The 19,418-nt window shown below is 34.2% G+C and overlaps 2 protein-coding genes across 3 annotated transcripts; one reads left to right on the plus strand and one right to left on the minus strand.

Annotated features, from left to right (window-relative positions):
- Positions 1-2,061: 2,061 nt before the first annotated feature.
- LOC126710251 (probable indole-3-pyruvate monooxygenase YUCCA10) lies at positions 2,062-5,982 on the plus strand. The gene is made up of 4 exons (XM_050410633.1): positions 2,062-2,761; positions 3,030-3,263; positions 3,460-3,585; positions 5,029-5,982. The coding sequence occupies exons 1-4, from the start codon at positions 2,150-2,152 to the stop codon at positions 5,191-5,193; spliced, it is 1,137 nt and encodes a 378-aa protein (XP_050266590.1). The 5' UTR covers positions 2,062-2,149; the 3' UTR covers positions 5,194-5,982.
- On the minus strand, positions 5,753-18,868 carry LOC126710248 (protease Do-like 2, chloroplastic). Of its 2 annotated transcripts, none has more exons than XM_050410629.1 (21): positions 18,594-18,868; positions 15,653-15,832; positions 15,188-15,238; positions 14,245-14,318; positions 14,010-14,073; positions 13,223-13,267; positions 12,319-12,426; positions 11,591-11,668; positions 11,422-11,488; positions 11,170-11,228; positions 10,803-10,902; positions 9,976-10,055; positions 8,426-8,482; positions 7,730-7,833; positions 7,448-7,535; positions 7,249-7,334; positions 7,083-7,107; positions 6,895-6,966; positions 6,561-6,611; positions 6,420-6,480; positions 5,753-6,338 (listed from the first exon to the last, which is right to left on the minus strand). In XM_050410629.1, the coding sequence occupies exons 1-21, from the start codon at positions 18,792-18,794 to the stop codon at positions 6,091-6,093; spliced, it is 1,899 nt and encodes a 632-aa protein (XP_050266586.1). In that variant the 5' UTR covers positions 18,795-18,868; the 3' UTR covers positions 5,753-6,090. The 2 variants fall into 2 exon arrangements, with proteins under 2 accessions (XP_050266586.1, XP_050266587.1); XM_050410630.1 differs by having other exon boundaries at positions 5,753-6,335; positions 18,594-18,867.
- Positions 18,869-19,418: the final 550 nt, after the last annotated feature.

A 19,418-nucleotide genomic window follows, 5' to 3' on the forward strand; every position in this document is an offset into this window, starting at 1 on the left:
ACATTTTTTGTATGGGAAAAATATGCATAGAATGGGAGAGAATGACAAATTTATAGTAAGATGATGGGAGTAAGAAGAGCTAAAATAAAGGAAGATGAAGGGGCAAAATAATATGTAAAGTTAAAATTGCCCAAGATGAATATATAAAAACAAATACTTTTGTTTGATTTTCCATTGATTTATTATATAGATTATAACATCAAAATTAAAGTATATGAATCTGTAAAGTTAAAAACGCCTAAGATGAATTTGTAAAGCCAATATATTTATATATTTAATATTGTAAAAAAATTAAAGGTAAAAAATAAATATGAAAAAGACTAATTATATGGCCAATGATGTGGCAATGATCAATGTGGCTCAACAGGAGTGTAGCAATAATAAATGCTACGCTTTAGCTTTTAGATATATAGATTTAGATTATTTATTTAAACCCCACTTCTTTAAACAGATTCCAGAAGAACAATTCACTTTTAAAAAATAAAGCTACAAAATTTAAGAGGTAAAAAACACATACTAAAACCATATGAAAAAGAAAGATTTTTTAGTTCTCAATTAACTTTTTTTTTTTTTTTTTTTTGAGTAGCGGGTGAGTATCTTTTGAATGAGAATGGGCTTTCAAAGCCAAATTATCCTAACCATTAGAAGGGAAAAAATGACTTACACTGTGTTGGACTATTTAGAAGAGGGTTTTATGGCGCTAGCAATGATGCCCAAAACATGGCAATGATATCCAGTCATTGGCTATTGTGATGCAAAGAAAGTGACAAGGACTTTTACAGGCACTTACGAATAAAGAAAGAGAAACAGTGGAGAGAAGTGTAACATTCATAAGCTAGCTTATGTGATCGATCTTGGCTCCTTTATTTGTTATTGTTTTGTGTCTGTACACTCAGTATGTTTCCTGTTTTAGTCTTTTTTTTCAATGTAATTAATATGCTAACTTTTTATTAGTCATGTGATCGTTCCAAAGGAGAAAGTCTTTATCTCTTCCAATCAATTATTAGCTTGGGTCCGTAATTGAAAACCTTTAATGGTTACATTTTATCTATTAAACACTTCAAATTGAATAATAGATTTGGGATCAAGTCTCATCTACACTAAAAAGAAATACACCGGTATCTTGGCCTAATTGTTGGGTTATAAATGAGCTAAACTGAACCAAGAATTAGAAGTTTAGATTGTTTATTTAATTTTACTTCGAACACGAGTCAAGTTGGAGCTCATCACCGAACATGCTTCAACTTGGTTCATTTTCTTGTCAAACAAGCTCGAGCTTGTTCATGAGCTACTTAATTAATTTGTTATTTATTTTTCCCGTATATAGTAAAATCATGACAAAAAATTTTACCCTTTCACAAATCTATGCTAATAATTAAAAAGCAATTAAAGTTGAAATTACTTTATTTGAGCTAATTAGACAAAATTATTTTTGTTTATGAATTTATAAAAGGTAGATTCACCAAACTAGTATTGTTACAAATTATATAAAAATTTTACTACAAATAGTTTGTTTATATTATCAATAAAGTGCAGATAATGATTTGATATCTTAAAAACTTATTTGAAATTTTACACAATACAGTCTCAAGTCTATAAAAGTATATTTTTAGTCAGGTATGCATATAAACATATAATATCATATAAATTTAAATTGAGCTTCATGTTCATAAGTTGTTCATGAACATATTGTTATGTTTGAGCCTAAACTTAATCTTGAACTTAGCTTGCTTACTAAACATAAGCAAGCATTTTCCCAAATTGAGCTTGAGTTGTTCATGAACCGCTCAATTTGTTTATAGTCATACCTAACAGTAAAGAAGACAAATCAATATGAAGGAAATACTATAGTTTCAAACCAAACGTATCATATTTATAACACAAAACACAAAAACAAAGAAAAAGAAGTTATATTTGAATGGATTAGGTAAAATAGTTAAGCGGATTAGTGAACCATAACAAACCACTTGGTCCAATTATAACCCGGTTAAAATCCATTTAAAACCAATGAACCAAGCAATAATATGTGGATAAAAAAAGGCAACCCATTCCATATTATCTAAGCCTTTGCGTTGCTCTTTTTACTTCCTTAGTTATAATAACAAAAGAGAGGACACCAAGCAACCAGTGATTCAAAAGAAAAAAAAAAATGCAGGAACAAGTAGCAATAATAGTTGGAGCAGGCACCTCTGGGCTTGCCATGGCTGCTTGCCTAAGCCAGCAATCAATCCCATACATAATACTTGAGAGAGAAGACTGTATTGCTTCTATATGGAAGAAATACTCCTATGACCGTCTTCACCTCCACCTTGCAAAGGAAATTTGTGAACTCCCTTACATGTCTTTCCCTGCCTCTTATCCCAAATACGTGCCCAAAAACATGTTCACACAATACTTGGATGACTATGTCTCCCATTTCAAGATTAGTCCTATGTACCAAAGGAATGTGGAGTCTTCTGAGTACAATGAAGTTTCCAAGAGATGGTTTGTGAAGGCTAGGAATGCAAGTTCAGGTGAGGTTGAGATATATTGTGCAAAGTTTTTAGTGGTAGCCACTGGGGAAACAACCAACCCTTATATCCCAGAGGTTGAAGGATTAAACACTTTCACTGGTGAGGTTCTTCATTCTACTCAGTTTAAATCAGGGAAGGATTTCAAAAACAAGAATGTTTTGGTTGTTGGGTCTGGAAATTCTGGCATGGAGATTGCTTTAGACCTTGCAAATCATGGTGCCAAAACTTCCATTATTATTCGAAGTCCGGTATGAAATTAATCTCGTCTAACTTGGCTATAATTTTTCTTTCATGGGTCATTGTTATTAAAACAAAAATTAGTTACAGTTCTTTAGGTATTGTACACTTGTACTCCCAGTTAAATTCAATTACATGATTGAATTTAATTGAGGAATACAATTGAGGAATACACTAACTTGAATTTTACCCTTATTATTATTATATAACCAGCTTTGTTATAATATAACCATGCATAATGGTTACAAATACCAAATATTAATTGGATTATATATGCAGATTCATATTCTCTCGCGAGAGATGATGGACTTTGCCAGAATTTTAGTGAAGTATTTAAAGCCTAGTTTGTTGGACTCCTTGGTGGTCATGCTTAGCAAGCTGGTTTATGGGGACTTGACCAAGTATGGGATAAGAAGGCCTGCAGAGGGTCCTTTCTATATGAAAAGAATGTATGGCAAGTATCCTCTTATTGATGTGGGTACCTGTAAAAAGATCAAGTCCGGAGAAATTCAGGTAAAGAGTTTTGAGTGAGAGAATGGTTGGTGCTTAAAAAAGATGCATATGTAGTTCATCTTCATGTGTAAATCATGTAGTATAATATAATTTAATCTTCTATCTTTTAAGCTCCTGTTTTTTTTTTTTTTTTTTTTCTTCTTTCTTTTTTTTGCTTTGAACGCTTGTCTATTTGATTCTTCCACATATTACTCAGGTATTGCCCACAGAAATACTAAACATAAGAGGCAATGACATAATATTCAAGAACGGAAAGTCACATCCATTCGACACAATTGTTTTTTGTACTGGATTCAAGAGGTCAACAAACTTGTGGCTTAAGGTAATGATACTATACTTTCGGTCTCATATAGTCATATTGTTAGTCTTTTATTTTATTTTATTTTGGAGTGTCCCAAAATATAATTATTTTTTAAAAGTCAATAAATATTATATTAATAAGTTTTCTAATTTATCATTTTGCTTATATATCTGAAAGGATAATTCTTTTTTCTTTTTTTCTTTTTTTTTGTTGAGAAATGAAAGGATAATTCTTAGTTTTTAGTTTTTACTAGTTTTATTTTGGTTTAAAAGAACAATAGTTTTAAAATTTTATACCATTTAATTTAAAGACAATGTATCAAATGATGTTCTCTTGAATTTTCTAAATAAAAAATAAAAAAAATATAAGATGAATCTAAAAATGACTAGTAATATAGAAGGAAATAATTATCTTAGAGAAATGCTATGTCCACAACATTTTCACAATAAATCATAAGTGGCAGATTATTACTGGTTGTTATTATTGGGGCAAAAAAGTATTCTCAATGATAAGTTCAAATTTGAACCAATAATAGCACTTCTCATTATCTTATGGTAAGTGGTGAAGTTGTCTAATTCGTATTTTAGAAAGGAAAAGAGCTCGGTCTGCTTCCTAGGTGTGGAGGGGAATTGAAAGTTGCAAAAAAAACCCATAACAAAAGGGTATGTGTTACCTAGTGAGGAATGGAGTAGACATTGAGGTTTGGAAGGACCCATAGATTCCATGTGTGTTTTAAACCTAAAACCAAGTTTAAAGTGATTTGAGGTTCAGCCTCTGATGGTGGCTAACATACTTCATCAACATTTTGGGAGTTGGGATGTGCATAAATTGGTCCAATTATTGATGCAGATTCTATTACAGCCATTAAGAGTATCCCTATCCCAAGCACTTAAAGCTTAGACAAGAGAGTATGGATTGGTGACAAAACTGGTACTTTTTCAGTTTTAAAAATCTGCTAATTAGATTATAAACTCTCAAAGATTTAATCAAGAGCATAGTAGTATATGGAAAATGCTCTTTAGAACTAGCAATTGAAGAAGGGTTTTTTTTCTCAATCCATAATTGAATGAAATACTAGGACAATCATGGAAGCATATGAAGATGATGAAAAGCCTATTAGGTGGGAGGTGACACACTGATGCAGATTGTTGAGGACATCAGAGCCATGTTAAGGCACGGTTCTTCAACCAAGTGCAAATTCAACTGGGTCCAAAGAAATGGGAATCGAGCAGCCCATAATTTGGCTAGTTGGGGTTTTTTTCATTCAATTTTTTGTAAATTTTTTCCGTGGAGTAAAAGTTTAAAACATTTCCCAAAAGAAAATCCACTTTTTAAAAATAAATCTTCAAAATTTATACAATAACAAACACATGCTAAAACTACATGAAAAAAAAAAAAAAAAAAAAAAAAAAAAAAGAAGAGATTTCTTAGTTCTTAATTAACAAATTTTTTTGTTTTGTGCAGGGGGATGATTATCTTCTGAATGAGGACGGGCTTGCAAAGCCCAATAATCCTAACCATTGGAAGGGAAAGAATGGATTGTACTGCGTTGGGCTGCTTCAAAGAGGGTTTTACGGAGCTAGCACTGAAACCCAAAACATAGCCAATGATATCAAGTCTATTATGTAATGTCCTCCAAAAAGGAATTAAAATAGAGGACACAAGAAAAAACGGCTACTGTGATATATTCTTGTTTTGTTTGTTGCTTTCGTGGAGCATTAGTGCCGTGAGAAAGCAATGCAAAGCAAGTGAAACTTTTACAAGCACTTTTAAGAATAAAGGAGGAGGACAATAGAGAAGTCTTAAACATTCATAAGCTAACTTATGTGATCAATCTTGACCCCCTTTATTTATTATTGCTTTGTGTTTGGACACTAAATTTGTTATGACTGTATCTTTTTAGAAACATTTTATGGGAAAAGAAAAAATAATTTACTTTTTTGACAGTTTTTATATTATTTATGAAAGTGATATCAAAATTTTTCTAAAATGGTTTATTAACAAATGCCTTAAAAGACATCCGTTAATCAAACTCTTAAATGAAACTTTAGTCAACATCATGACTTTTGAATGTGATACCCATCGAGATTACACAATCAATGAAACAAACCCCTTTTCATGCTTTATGATACTAATCTAATGCAAGTAATTGCAATACAAAAATAAGAGTTGAGCAAAAGCATAAAACTTGTATCAGAAAAACATCTTATTTCCTTTTACATTGAATAATTAATCATTGAACACTATTGTAAATCATTACATCACTGCTTTCATGGAAAAATGGCAGTAATTTCATACAGACTATGTTCTCCCTAATCGATATAATAGATAAGGAAAATTGTTACAATCGAAGCTAATTAACACCCCCAACCCCAAAAAAAAAAATTAAATAAAAAATAGAAAATAGAAAAAACAAAACATGTAAGCAGGAAAAAAGAGAATATGATCGAGTAACCAATTTGGAGGCATATGCTTCCCAAGTATGGCTGCTGAGAAAAATGAGATTGACCTTTCAACTTACAGTAACTATGCCCAGAGGAGTGCATCGATGCCAATTTGCAAATTTGAAACTGGGCTGTCACCAAAATCCTGATCTATTGCTTGGTTGTCTCCCAATGAATCCACATATGGCTCCAACAGATCGGAAGATCTTTCTGACGGAATCCCATAACCTTTGAGAATACTAGAGGAAGCAGCACTCGCTGTTTCCCTTTCCAAAACAGCAACGTAATTGTCTTCAAATTCAAAAACTAGATATTTATCCTTGCATGCTGCTTAAAGGCAGAGACAACCATAAGAAATTAGAGTAAAAAATAAAAAAAGACAGGAAACAAATGAGGGATGTTGCCGCTTACAATCAACAAGATGCGCTAGGTGACGGATGTTTTTTATTTGAGTTCCATTGAATTTCAAAACCTGCAATTTTTTTGTCTTAGTATACATATGCACGAACTGACATTGCCTGTCAAAGTTGTAAGTGGTAATTGGTAACTTACTTGCTGATTGCTCATATCCTCATATCCAATGTTCACTTCATTTGCCAAGACCTATCAATGTAGACAAAGGTAAGCAAAACTGAACTAAAACACCAGGTCCACAACTGAAATTCCCTAGAAGAATAGCAGTTCAATACAATGCAATTGGATATAATTCTTCCCAAGTAAAACGAAGAAACAGCCAGGATACAGAACCTATGCTTGTCCCTTAAACCAATAAAAGAAGCAAAGCATAAAGAAGCATTAAGTTCTACTTGTACAATGTTGGATATAATTCAACATTGTTTCAACAATCCTGCCTATATTTGGAGAAGAAAGAAAGCATGAAGCTAACCTGTGATAAGACCACAATCTGCTCCCCTTTGAACTTTGCCAAGGAATAATGTGCCTTTGCCAGCAGTTTCAACTAACCACAAGAAAGAACAACTGATTAAACTTCAAACCAATGTTATGCGACTCTGGTCATAAAATATTAGTTGACAGTATAATTGTGGTTAGAAGTGTCCTTTATAAACAACTTACCCCTATAGAGTCTTCACACTCCTCACTGTAGATAAATAAATCCCGAAAAAAGCATTAGTTTGTTCTTAGAATTAATAGTCTTCCAAAAATAAAACATGTAGCCATGAAAAGGGAAAATGCATCTACAAATAGATTTTTGTGATGCCAGGAATGAAAACTAACATACTCTATCAGGGGTTCTGAGAGTGGGGTAAACACAAAACCAGCAATTATTAGATAAGAAGGCTGATCTCCATCAATATGATAGGGAACCTATGTAAGGGCATAAGAAACCCAAATTAATTAGCATCACAACATGATGAAACTTACAAAAGTGACATAAATGCACTCCATCATTACATACATATAAACTTTCTGATGCATACCAAATGAACTCGTGGATTCAAAGCCACTTGCACTTTCATGAAGTTTCCTGCTCTAATAATGCCAAGTTCTGCCACATCACCAGCAAATCTGAACGAAAGAATCATTATTCACAATGACAAATATTATTAGGATGGCCTGAAAATGTCACAGCACTAAAATATGGATATGGAGAAAAAACTGCAGGAAAGAATCACTCTGAATGTCATGGGCATGAAGAGACTGAAAAAAGGGCAAGTACAAGGCTGAGTATAATTCCTCAGTAGAGATTTAGGGCCCTTTACTTTTGACTAATGAGGTAGCGAAATGCAATGCGCTCATTTGTTCTGAACGGCACTGTTCCTTCACATCCTACTCGAACATCATCGAAGCTTACAATCACGTCCCCCTGGAAAAGAGAAAGTACAATTGAAGCTCCTAACATATGAAGACTCACATTGTTTGGTACACTATAGAGAGGAGGCCAAATCAGAAAAACTTATATTAAATTAATTTTTTTCTTCTATTGGTAGGCGAGTTGGTTTTGTCGGGTAGATAAAATTATGAAAAATTTCGAGAATGTTTGATAAAACAAACATATCTAAAAACAAGGATAATGCAGGAAAGATGCCCATAAATAAGAGGGAAATATGAGATGGATTATAAACTAGTGCATGGTGGACCAAACTAAATTAAAATGCCTCTTTATGATTATGCTTTGACACTAGAGCTAGCTTAGGAGCCTCTTTCATGTAACACTGTTTTCCCATTGACTTCTCTCCTAATATTGTTGCTTTTGATTTCACATAGTCCTTTACCCCTTTCCCTGTAACAGCTTTCAGACTATCCAGAAAAATAAGATCAATATGATCAAAGATCTAATAAGCTGTATAAATTAAGAAGCACTAATGAACCAACGGTCCTTTTGAAGTGACTGCTTTAGAATGTAGAACTGCAACTAAAGTGCAGCTAGTTCTGGAAGCTGCATATGACAAGCTTACCTCCTTTAAGACACTATGTGCATCAGAAGTAGGTTCAATTCTCCGTACCAGTACACCCTGCAAAAGCCAGATATCAAGAGGAACTGTGTGAGAAAACTAAACTAATTAGTAGATATAGAGCTACCAAGTTCACATGAGGATAAAAATGAGAATTAGTATCGTGTTTGTGTTTGTGTCATATGTATCATGTGAAAAAAGTAGTTAATTTAATATTCAAACCAAACCTGAAAATCAAATACTAGACAAGGCAATTCATGCATTACATGATCTATACACTTTTTTAGAAGTAAATAACATTACATGATCTATACACAACCGAAACAACTACATGTGAACACCTCAACTCTACTCTTTCATGTCAACAAAATTGCATAGAAAATCCCATTCATCACCTTGGCCATTTGCAATTCTTTGACCACAATGTTTATCAAATCCATTAATTATATATTGGATCTTTTTAACAGACATCGATCCTCTTCCTTTCCTCCTGTTTTGACATCCTCATTGGCATTTTCACTTTTTTTCTTAGCCTCCACTCTTTCCTTCACATATTCAACTCCTTCCATCCTATCATCTCCTGACAGCACCCCCCCCCCCCCCCCCCCTCTCCTCCCTCCCTCCCTCCCTCCCTAAGTATTACCCAACCAACTTTCCTGGGACCACCAGAAATGATCCTAGCCGATGCAAGACAGATTAGAGGATCTGTCAACAGTGTTTGTGGTGTAGTTCTTGTAAAGAGAATTTGAGAATTCAGAAACTTTAGAAAGTAGGGCCGAGGGTCAAGAATGATTAGACTTTTGGAAGAGAAGGAAAGGATTTATCTAAGATTGCAAAAGAGGTGAGAAGAAATTGATTTTGAATTTGTCCATAAGTTATGAACAGTACAAAATAGTGCACGTGAACAGTAACATGAACAACACAGAATAGTTACAGAACACCAAAAACTTGCCTCGGTTTTTCTATGAATCAACTCTTCTCTTATTTGAGCACAATGACACACTCGTATAGATTATAGACTCTACTTTGAATAGTAAACAAGTTCCTAATTAAATTGGACCAAGCCCACACATAGAAACAATATTTAAAGACTTACCTATTGACAAAATTAAACTCAATGCCCAAAATCAACAATCAAAAGTTACAAAAATACCCTTCACCCTAGAAAAACCAAATAAAATATAAGATAAAAATATTAATGACCTAATTAACTATCATGGATACTTATTCTCGGACCAAAAACGGTTCTTGTTTGGCTTTGACTTAGGCTTCTAAAGAGGATACTTCTTCTCTAGCCATGCAATGCTTTGTGCCATCACTACCCCACCAAAAGGAAAGACTTTTAGTAGTAGGTATTAACTTTTCAGAACACAACCCTACAAATTTTTTGGTGTAAAATATTACAAAAACCATAAATAATGCAGACAACTTAAAATGCATACCGAAAGTCTAGCATATTCATAGCAGATGACATATCTACAAAATGTGTACAGATCTTTATATTACTCTTAACAGATTTAAGAAACTCCTCTAAACTAGGTAAAGACACATACCTCATTAGATTGTACTTTTAAGCATGCACGTAGGGCTGGATTCTCCAACTTTTGCAACAAGACGCCAAGACAAGGGAAACCTGGAAATTAAATTTTAAACTTTTTTGGCACATTTTCATGTATTACTTCTTTAAGTCACAAGAATCACACTGAAATGATAATATTTGAAATAAACTTGAGAAAAAAAGAGAGAGGGGTAAAATCAGTAATATGAAATAGATAAATAATAATAATTAACAGCACGTGTTACATGTGGATCACAGATTTTAAAGGCATTCATGCTACTGAGATCTACTACTACCATCACTCAGTTACATTTATCTTTGCTTCTGTCTAGTCTAGCCCAAGCATTTGTGGTAAACATCATAAAGCAAAAATACGCAGACATTTGACTAAGTGTATAATGTCTACAATAAAAATACCTATGAAGAAACAGCTTTACCATAATATGGCAAAGACAAGAAACATCAACTCTTGGGGTGGGGGGTGGGGGGGAGAGAACAGAACACAAGGGCCACTTATAAAGTGTAGAGGCTAAATCAGATTAGGAAGGAAAAATTCTTGTTTAAGGATAAAGTATAAAATTACAATTCATATATTGCTCTTACAACAATTCGATTGTCACTAAAGTTGAGAGGAATTGGAATAATCACTTTGAGGGTCATAAAATAAATTTACATCCCTAAAGTGATATGAGAGAAGTCTACGCTTTTGCTTTCTAGATGCTGTTGCACTATTAATCTTTGTTAAAATCCATACATTGATCTTGCAGAAAAGCACCCCAAATATGCCTCTTATGTATATGCAAGTGAAGAAGAGATTCTCACCAGTGTATTTCCCATGCCTTTCATAGTCATTCAGAAAATGAGACACAACCGTAGTTGGAATTACATATCCAATATTCTCAGCCTCTTCAGATCTGTAAACCTAAAGGAAGTGTCTTGTAAAAAAACAATAGACCAGAAAAATAAGCATCTGGATATAAGAACAAGTGGTCTTTGCATAGACATGAGCAAAAGATATTACGAATTATCAGTCAACATAACTAAGAAAATGACTTGGCATGACAAGCATGTTGCATTCTGCCCAAGGTAGCAAGTGGAAGGAACATTACAATTAGAGATATGTATCCAAGGAATTTAAGCCCAACTAAACAATGAATTATTAACTTTGACAATGTGCCTGCAAATTTACCTGAAAAGCCACCCCAATGCACTCCCCCCGATCATTGAATGCAGGACCACCACTATTACCTAAAATCTAGCAAGTATAAGCAGTTGCTATCACAATGATATGGAATAATGTTTAGAATACCAAAAAGAGAAATGATATTCAGACAAAAAAAGAAGGGGGGAGAAGTTGTAAAAATTGAGCTATTGAAAATACATCAATTGGAATGTTTCAACATGAAAGGATTACAGTTATAAATCTAAGTCTTCTACCAACCAGGATTTATTGCCGCATCAATTTGAATTCCCAACAAATCAGATGATCCATGTGCATATGATGTAACCTGATAATATAAAAATGGTAAGAAACTTGACATATAAACTATGTTCCAAGACAACATGACACTAGCATAATTGATGGCATCAAAAGTGACTAGAAATCAAACCTCTATACGTGATACTACTCCCTTTGTCACTGATATGGTGTCTCCTCCAAGGGGATATCCTACAACAGTTACTGCTTCCTGCTCAGAAAGCGGCATAAAGAGCAGTTTAAAATATTTTCCTAGAAGAGATGTTTACAGCAAGTAGAAAGAAAATTTCCAAACTATGAATTAAAAATCTCAACAAAAAAAATTGCATCTAGCTGGAAATTTTCACATTTTGATAATTTAAGCAAGTTAAATAACCTTGGCATAGGTGGTACAGAACCATGGCTCTAAGCAACTTTCAAATAAGGAATATGGAACTGTATTTAATCCCAGAATATTTTATGTCAATTATGGATTTGGTGGTCAGATATAGCTTCTAAAATCACGGAACGGATGTAACCATTCTATAAGTTCAGAGGGGGCCATGAAGTAGATGCTAAATATTGGTTTTCAAAAAAAATTGTGATGTAATAAAGTTAACAGTTGTTTGGTTATACTACAGGAAATCATCCTTTCAATTAAGGTGAAGAACTCAACCCAATGCCTGTTGATTGATGAAAACTTCTTAATTGTGCAAATATTTATTCCTTAGCCACCTAGATTCATCAAGGTTATTACCACACTGATGGCTTTTGAAATCTTTGACTAAGGCATTGCAAAATCACAGAGTGACCCAAATAGACAAATAAAGAATAAGAAGTACATATGGTAGCGTTCCTACAATAAAAAGGGGTAGTTTGGACCTGAAGACGTGGCAAGTGCCCAAAATTGAGTGGTTCTGCTCCTTCCCAAAATTCCTTACTTTCTACTGAAAGCAGAGCTATGTCACAATCAACACCCCTTGCTAAAACCTGTACATAAGATCATTATGTATCAAGGTGAACAACTGAGGAAGAACTCAGTAAATTCCCAACAGTTATGCAATTGAAAATATCTTTTTATTTCATTTGCCAATGTGACAAGCAAATCACTTAAAGTTACATAAGTTCAAGCACATTTAAGTCCCTCAAAAATCACTAATAAAAAACATAGATCAAGCAACTTAGGAGTATAATACCATCTTACCAAAGTACAATAAGCACCATACCATCTTAAACAGAAAAACTCAAATAAAGCAACTCAGAAGCACTTAGCTTGAAATTTGTGAATTAAAAAGATTGCAAGATTGAGTCAAGCACTAGGACCACAAGTTTGATCTTGAATATGCCAGTCAAAGCACAACCATCTAAAAAAGGTTAATGGCTCTATATTTCCAAATAATTAGCCAAAAGATCAGCTATAAAAAAAATACTCATTGTGTTATTAAAGACAATTTTCATTCAAGAACATTCTACCCAATGTAATTCATTGCTTAGTTCAGCGTTCGTCTTTCATCTTTTCTTTTGACAATAAGCATCAATCCCAATGATTGTGTTTGACTTTAGTGCCTTTTGCTTTGACCCAACAATATAATTTTAAGAACCAAAATCCTTTTGATGAAATTGTAGGCGAGTGACCCATATAACAAGCCACCAACACTCACGTCCCTGGAATCCATTTTACTTCCAAGGAGTCCATTTATGCTCACTGTTGTACCAAACATAAAACACCAATTCACAATGTTTAAGGACGCTAGAAAACATAAAGGTAATTTCTGAAGGAGCATACCTTAGCAACATATTTTGTATCATCTCCCCTTCTCTTCACTTTTACCTAAGATCATTGAAGAAATAGATAATGACATCATTGAATTCAGGAAACTTATACCAGAGCTTACATGGTAAATTAATCGAAAGATTAAAATAAAATAAATAAATGAAAATTGACACAAAGTACTAGAAGTTTAAGATTAACAATGGAACTTGCTGATTTCTCGGCTAGTTGGTAAACTTAAGTATTTCAAGTTCCAAGGATCTAGCTCACAGTGAGAAATTGGGGCTCAGTAGGCAAGGTGCTGCATGTTTAGAATTGAATCCTCTCTACCTATTTCTAATGATAACAGGCAATAGCAGCTCCATATGCAAGGCACTGCATCCATTGTTTTAATATGAATTTTTTAAAGTTTAGACTAGTGATTTTTTAATAAGTAAAATTAATTCATTAAAAAACGCACTACAGGGGCACAACCCATGTACACGAAATTCATTAATTAACAATGACAATTACAAAGATCCAGCATCTCACGTAGATTGAAAAAGGAAAACTTCCCTGAAGCATTCATACTCTAATAGAACTTGGTATATTTGGCGAATCAAATATATGGTCTAATAACAAACCATTCTAATTAGTTGCTGTGGAACGAAAGTTTCAGATCTAAGATTGAGAGGTCACACTGTTCAAAGCATAGCATTTCTCTTACTCCAAATACTCTAAAATGATAGTTAAGGCTAGTGATTTATGTACGACTGGTTTCAGGGCTATCATAATGTCCAGTTTTGACATCTTAGTACAATACCTGTGTATCATGTTCAACACAATGTGCATTTGTCAGAAGTTTCCCATCCCCGATCATAAAAGCACTGCATTTAAAAAATAAAAAATAAAAAAACTTATGAATTAATGAAACATGTTTTAATGATGGGCACAATGAATGCGCCACAAAAGTAACCACCTTCAACTCATTGAAAGTTTTTGAAAGATATTTCTACATTTTTCTGGAACAATTAACAGCTATATATTTTAAAACTTGCCTTCCAGTACTTGTAAACTGTCTTTGTTTTTGCCAAGGAAGGGAATAATCTGGGGCAGTATGGGTGCAGTAAACCTATGCAAATGACATAGAACTAATAAGCAGAAAATAAATAAAACACAATCATGGGCAGATACTTCAAATGTCGAGATATAATTTTTTATTTATTAGCTAACTTACATACGCACCTAGTGGGTCTTGAACCCACAACCTCACCCTCCACCTAGCAGTTGCAAGGGAAGGGAGTGCCAGTTGAGCTAAAGCTCATTGGAAAAACTTACAACTCATGATTAATGAATTTTCACAAATAATAAATTGAGTTTGTCTACACAGAGAGGAATTTGGACATCCATTAATTGCTCCTCTGAAAAGATATAACAGTGAGCCTCTACCCCACCGCAACATACAAAGAGTTAATAATATATCTTGACCAATTTAAAGCAGGAGCAATTTCTCTTAGAAATAGCTCAGGTAACATTCTTCAGTCATATTTGGAACATCATATAGCTGTTTTGACTAGAATGAGCGATGGGCTGTACACTTTTTTTTTTTTTTTTATAAGTAACTGTGCACTATTGGGACTCCTTAGAGCCAAAGAAGTGATGATAGCTTGATTGATTATCCCCAATATCCAATAAGCAATTTTTTTAGAAGAATGTAGAATATAAGTGTCAAAAGTATAGAGACAGGTGCATTTATCACAAGCCATGGGACACCAGATCAGGTTATTATGGTACTCCAAATCCGCATGAGCTTTGCATTAAGCATACACAATGTGAGCAAGGAAGTTACCACAATTAACATGAACTACTCCAAACATAAATATGTGAAGGTACTTTTCATGGAAAGCTGGAAGAGTTCAAGAAAAGTGGGACGTAAGATGTCTAGCTCCATTATCATTTATCAGAGTAAATGAGCTGAAAAAAATTATTGAAAACTTTTACCTTCACAACAGCATTAAGAAAAGCTGCCTCTTGAAGATTCCCAGGTTGAACCTGAAACCAGTGCAATCAACTTGTATGATAAAATAGTGGAAAGATAAGATCAAGAATAAACTTGTTCAAATTGATTCGTAGAGGTTATAAAGTATACAAGAAAAAAATACAATAGAACAAGTGAATTTACAAAGCTTCTAATATATTATATAAGTAGAATCAACAGCTGTAGAAGCTGCAAACTAATAGATCCTGAGAACCAAGTTTTCTTGGTTAAGGCTCTTCACAAGGAAAGGGATGCTTATAACATTAATTTCCTAACACTAGAAAATGCCAGGATGACATTTCATACACAAACAATATCAAACAACATGTCAGGTCATTAAGACAACCTTCTCCTAGAAAACTTTGTAGGAATCCTAAAGCCAAAATATATAACAATCTCCAGTAAAAATCAAGGGCTAGAGACTGTACCTGCTGCTCCTTCATATCAAACAGAATTTCCTTATTGTCTTTTCTTTGCGTGCCAAATGATTTAAAAGCTGATGATTGAAAACGTCCCACATTCCCTTTACCGCTATTTCCATCAGCATATGAACAAGGCCTTTCATCGCTTGATCTTCTCAGTGTCTTCTTTTGGGGAACAGCCTCTTTCTGCGTATAGTAAACCAAGATTCTAAAATTTAAACACAAAGGTGACTTTGAACTAACATTTGAATATATAATCACAACATAAATGACACTAGCACAGAGGTTTCAACAATTCTTCTCTCCCTCATTACCTCTTTACACTCTCTTGCAATAGGCAAAGAGATACAAAGGTCTTCAAGCTTTAAAATTTGGTTCAACCACATATTCTAAACACTTGAACCCTTTTTTATTTTTTTTGATAGGTAATCAGAAAACTATTATTAATGAGAAAAAAAAGGAAAAGTACAAGTTGTTCATGATGATGAACAAGAAGAAATAATAGAACAAACAGCACAGCAAAACAAGTAATCAGGAAACTAAGCTAAGGGAAGACATAAACTTTGAGAAAGAAGAACAATCAGAAAAACCCCAACAATGAGACCACTCCAAAAGACTACATTGGCATAAAACCTTTAACTTATCCAACGTCTTCTCATTATCCTCAAAGGAACGACGATTTCGTTCCAACCACACAATCCACATTAAGCACCCTGGAACCAAATTCCAAATGTCCGAATTATGTTTCCCAAGCCACTGATGCCAACAAGATAACAAACCCGCCATTGATCCTGGCATAACCCAATGAATACTAAAAGCCTGAAGTGTAAAAGTCCAAAGGGAATGAGTAGGACAATAAAGAAGAAGGTGGTCTACCGACTCCCCATCACAACAACACATACAACACCAAGTAGCCAACAGGCGACCCCTAAGCATTAGATTATCCAAAGTGAGGATCCGACCATGTGCAACAGTCCACAAAAAGAACGCCACTCACCTAGGAATCTTTAGTTTCCAAACACCCTTCCAAGGAAACAAAGAATTCGAAACACCCCGAATCGCATGGTAATAAGACCGGGTGTAAAACTTACCATCACCTTTTAACCGCCAACAAAGAGTGTCATTCCTATCACCCCGAGGAATACAAGTTTGGATAAGTTGGAATAGGGAATAAGATGCATCTAGCTCCCAATCTTCAAAAGCTCTATAAAACCTTAAATCTTATACTCTAACAGTACCCCCTTCTGGAATCCACAAAACCTCAGAGATACAAGCATCCTTGGCCACTGAACACACATAGAGCTCAAGGTATTATGACCAATCCACCTATCATGCCAAAAGTGGATACGAGTGCCTTCACCCACTACAAAAGACAGATGCTTAGAGAAGCTCTCCCACCCTCCATTAATGCTTCTCCATAGGCCACACCCATGAGTCCTCCTGCACACTTTAGTACACCACCCCCCTTGACCCTCACCATATTTTGTGGAGATAACTCACCGCCAAAGATGGGTAACTTCATGACCATATCTCCACAACCATTTCCAAATAAAGTTTGATTAAAAGACACCACACTTCTTATCCCCAAACCACCCATCTCAACAGGTAAACACCACGCTTCTTATCCCCTTGACCCTCACCATATTTAAGGTTAAATTCTCTCTCAATGTTATCTTCCTAATGTCAATGTCCAGCGCTTTCTTTTTTTTCTTCTGAAAAACAGTTCTGAATTCCTCAAATGTGCTTTTTAATGGGGTAGCATCTTTAACTTATATATCACCAAGTCATTTTAAAAGAAAATATATTTAACTAACAAGTATTTTAGTATTAATCTAAGGAGAAACTAGGATAGTTGCCTTATCAATCTTGATAGGATCTTGCCCATTTTCTCCTATATAGGTGAAATTTTTAAACAATTTAGGATCTCCATTCTTCAATAGGTTAGAGGTTCTTGTATAAGAGATAAAACAATAAGAACAACAGCAACAACACCTTAGTCCCAACATTTCAAGGTCAACCATGACTCTTCAACTGTCAGTCACATTCTATCCTATTCATAATTATACTCTTATCACTTGTTTTTATTTATTTTTTTAATATTTTTATTTTATTTTATGAACTGGAAAATTTTATTCAAAAGCAAAACTAATTATCACTTGTTTAATTAACATATCAAATTTTTACTACTTCTATTAATGTTATTCAAATAATAATGTTAACATATTTTGTACTAAAAAAATTGGCCTATTTTTGCCCATGATGCACTTCCATCCACCATTCAAATTCAAGTTACTAAAAAAAATGTCATGTCATTTTACTCTAGTAATTTGATCCAAATTTATAGACATTAATGCTCTAGGGACACAACATTTTTCAAAAATGTTAACATGACCTGTCACCAACTAACATCACATTTTTATGGATTTTACTAACGTATGCCCTTAAGGCATCCATTAATAAACTATTGTAGGAAACTTTTTTATGAAAAAGTGACTAACTTTTTTTTATAGCTTTTTCAAATTCACATAAAAAGTTTCTTAAAATAAATTATTAATATATGATGACCCTTTTTTTATACAAGTGCACAGACTTTTTTAATGCATGATCAATCACAAGAAGCCATGTCAGAGTAGTAAAAAAGTTGTGAAAAATGTACCCCTAGTCTTATTGATTTAGAAATTACCTATCTATACTATTTTGTTTTAGAGATATATTTGAACAGCTCCAATCTTCAAGTAGTCTCATCAACATATACAATGTCATACACTCTTTCTACATACCATACACATTGACACTATAAATAAACCAACACAAAATTTGAAAACAACAATAATAAATTAACACTTGCATTACTTCAATAATGTCATTCTACATGGCCTAAGTGCAGAGAAAACAGAGTCATTGACATGAATGTATTGGGAAGAAAGAGAGGGAGGTAGGGTTTTACTTCTCTGTGGGAGCGGGAGCCATTTTTGGGATTCGAAGAAGTGCGGCTGTGGCTGTGGCTGTGATTGGAAGAGATGGAGCCAATGGATGTGCGCGACGTGGAGAAGCGGTGTTGGGAGGCGGCGGCGGCGGCAAGAGAGTAACGGGATTTAACGGTGGAGCTCAGCGCAGAGAAGCAGCAGGTCGCAACTGTAACGGCCATTTTTAACTGAAAAAATATGAAGCTCGGAGCTCCTACAAACTGAAAACAAAGACTGAAACTTTTAAAAGTACTTTCAATTTTTCCTTATCCTCTAGTTGGTTGGTACTGAAAGTGGATTAGGTCACTGCTTTTTGATCAATTGGGCCAAAAAAGAAGCCCATTTGGAATAAACAGGTAGGAGTGGGCTTAGCCCAAGCCCATTAGGTCACTGCTTTTTGATCAATTGGGCCAAAAAAGAAGCCCATTTGGAATAAACGTTTACATTACGTTGTTGTTGTTGTTGTTGTTGTAGTATTAAGTACACAAATAGAGTTTCTAGAAATCGATCAAGAGCCCTCCCTGTTCAATGGGCTAGAACTAGAAGTGCCATTCGAGCTGTGAAGCTTTTCAATGGGACGAAGTCTCTGTTAGTTCAAAGAAAATAAAGCATTGCTATAAGATTGAATGGTGTTTATTGAGTAGAAAACAAAGTTTAAAAGGAGGGAGAGAACTATCTTTTGCTGCAGCCCATAAACCCAACCGGGCTCCTAGTGGTATTGAAATATAAAGCATACATTAATTGGGCCTGAAGTGAGTCCTGTTTAAACAAGTACTAAGCCCTGGTTGAATCCTATGCATATAATT

Source organism: Quercus robur, chromosome 12, assembly GCF_932294415.1.
Source record: "Quercus robur chromosome 12, dhQueRobu3.1, whole genome shotgun sequence".
NCBI classification, from domain to species: Eukaryota; Viridiplantae; Streptophyta; class Magnoliopsida; order Fagales; family Fagaceae; genus Quercus; species Quercus robur.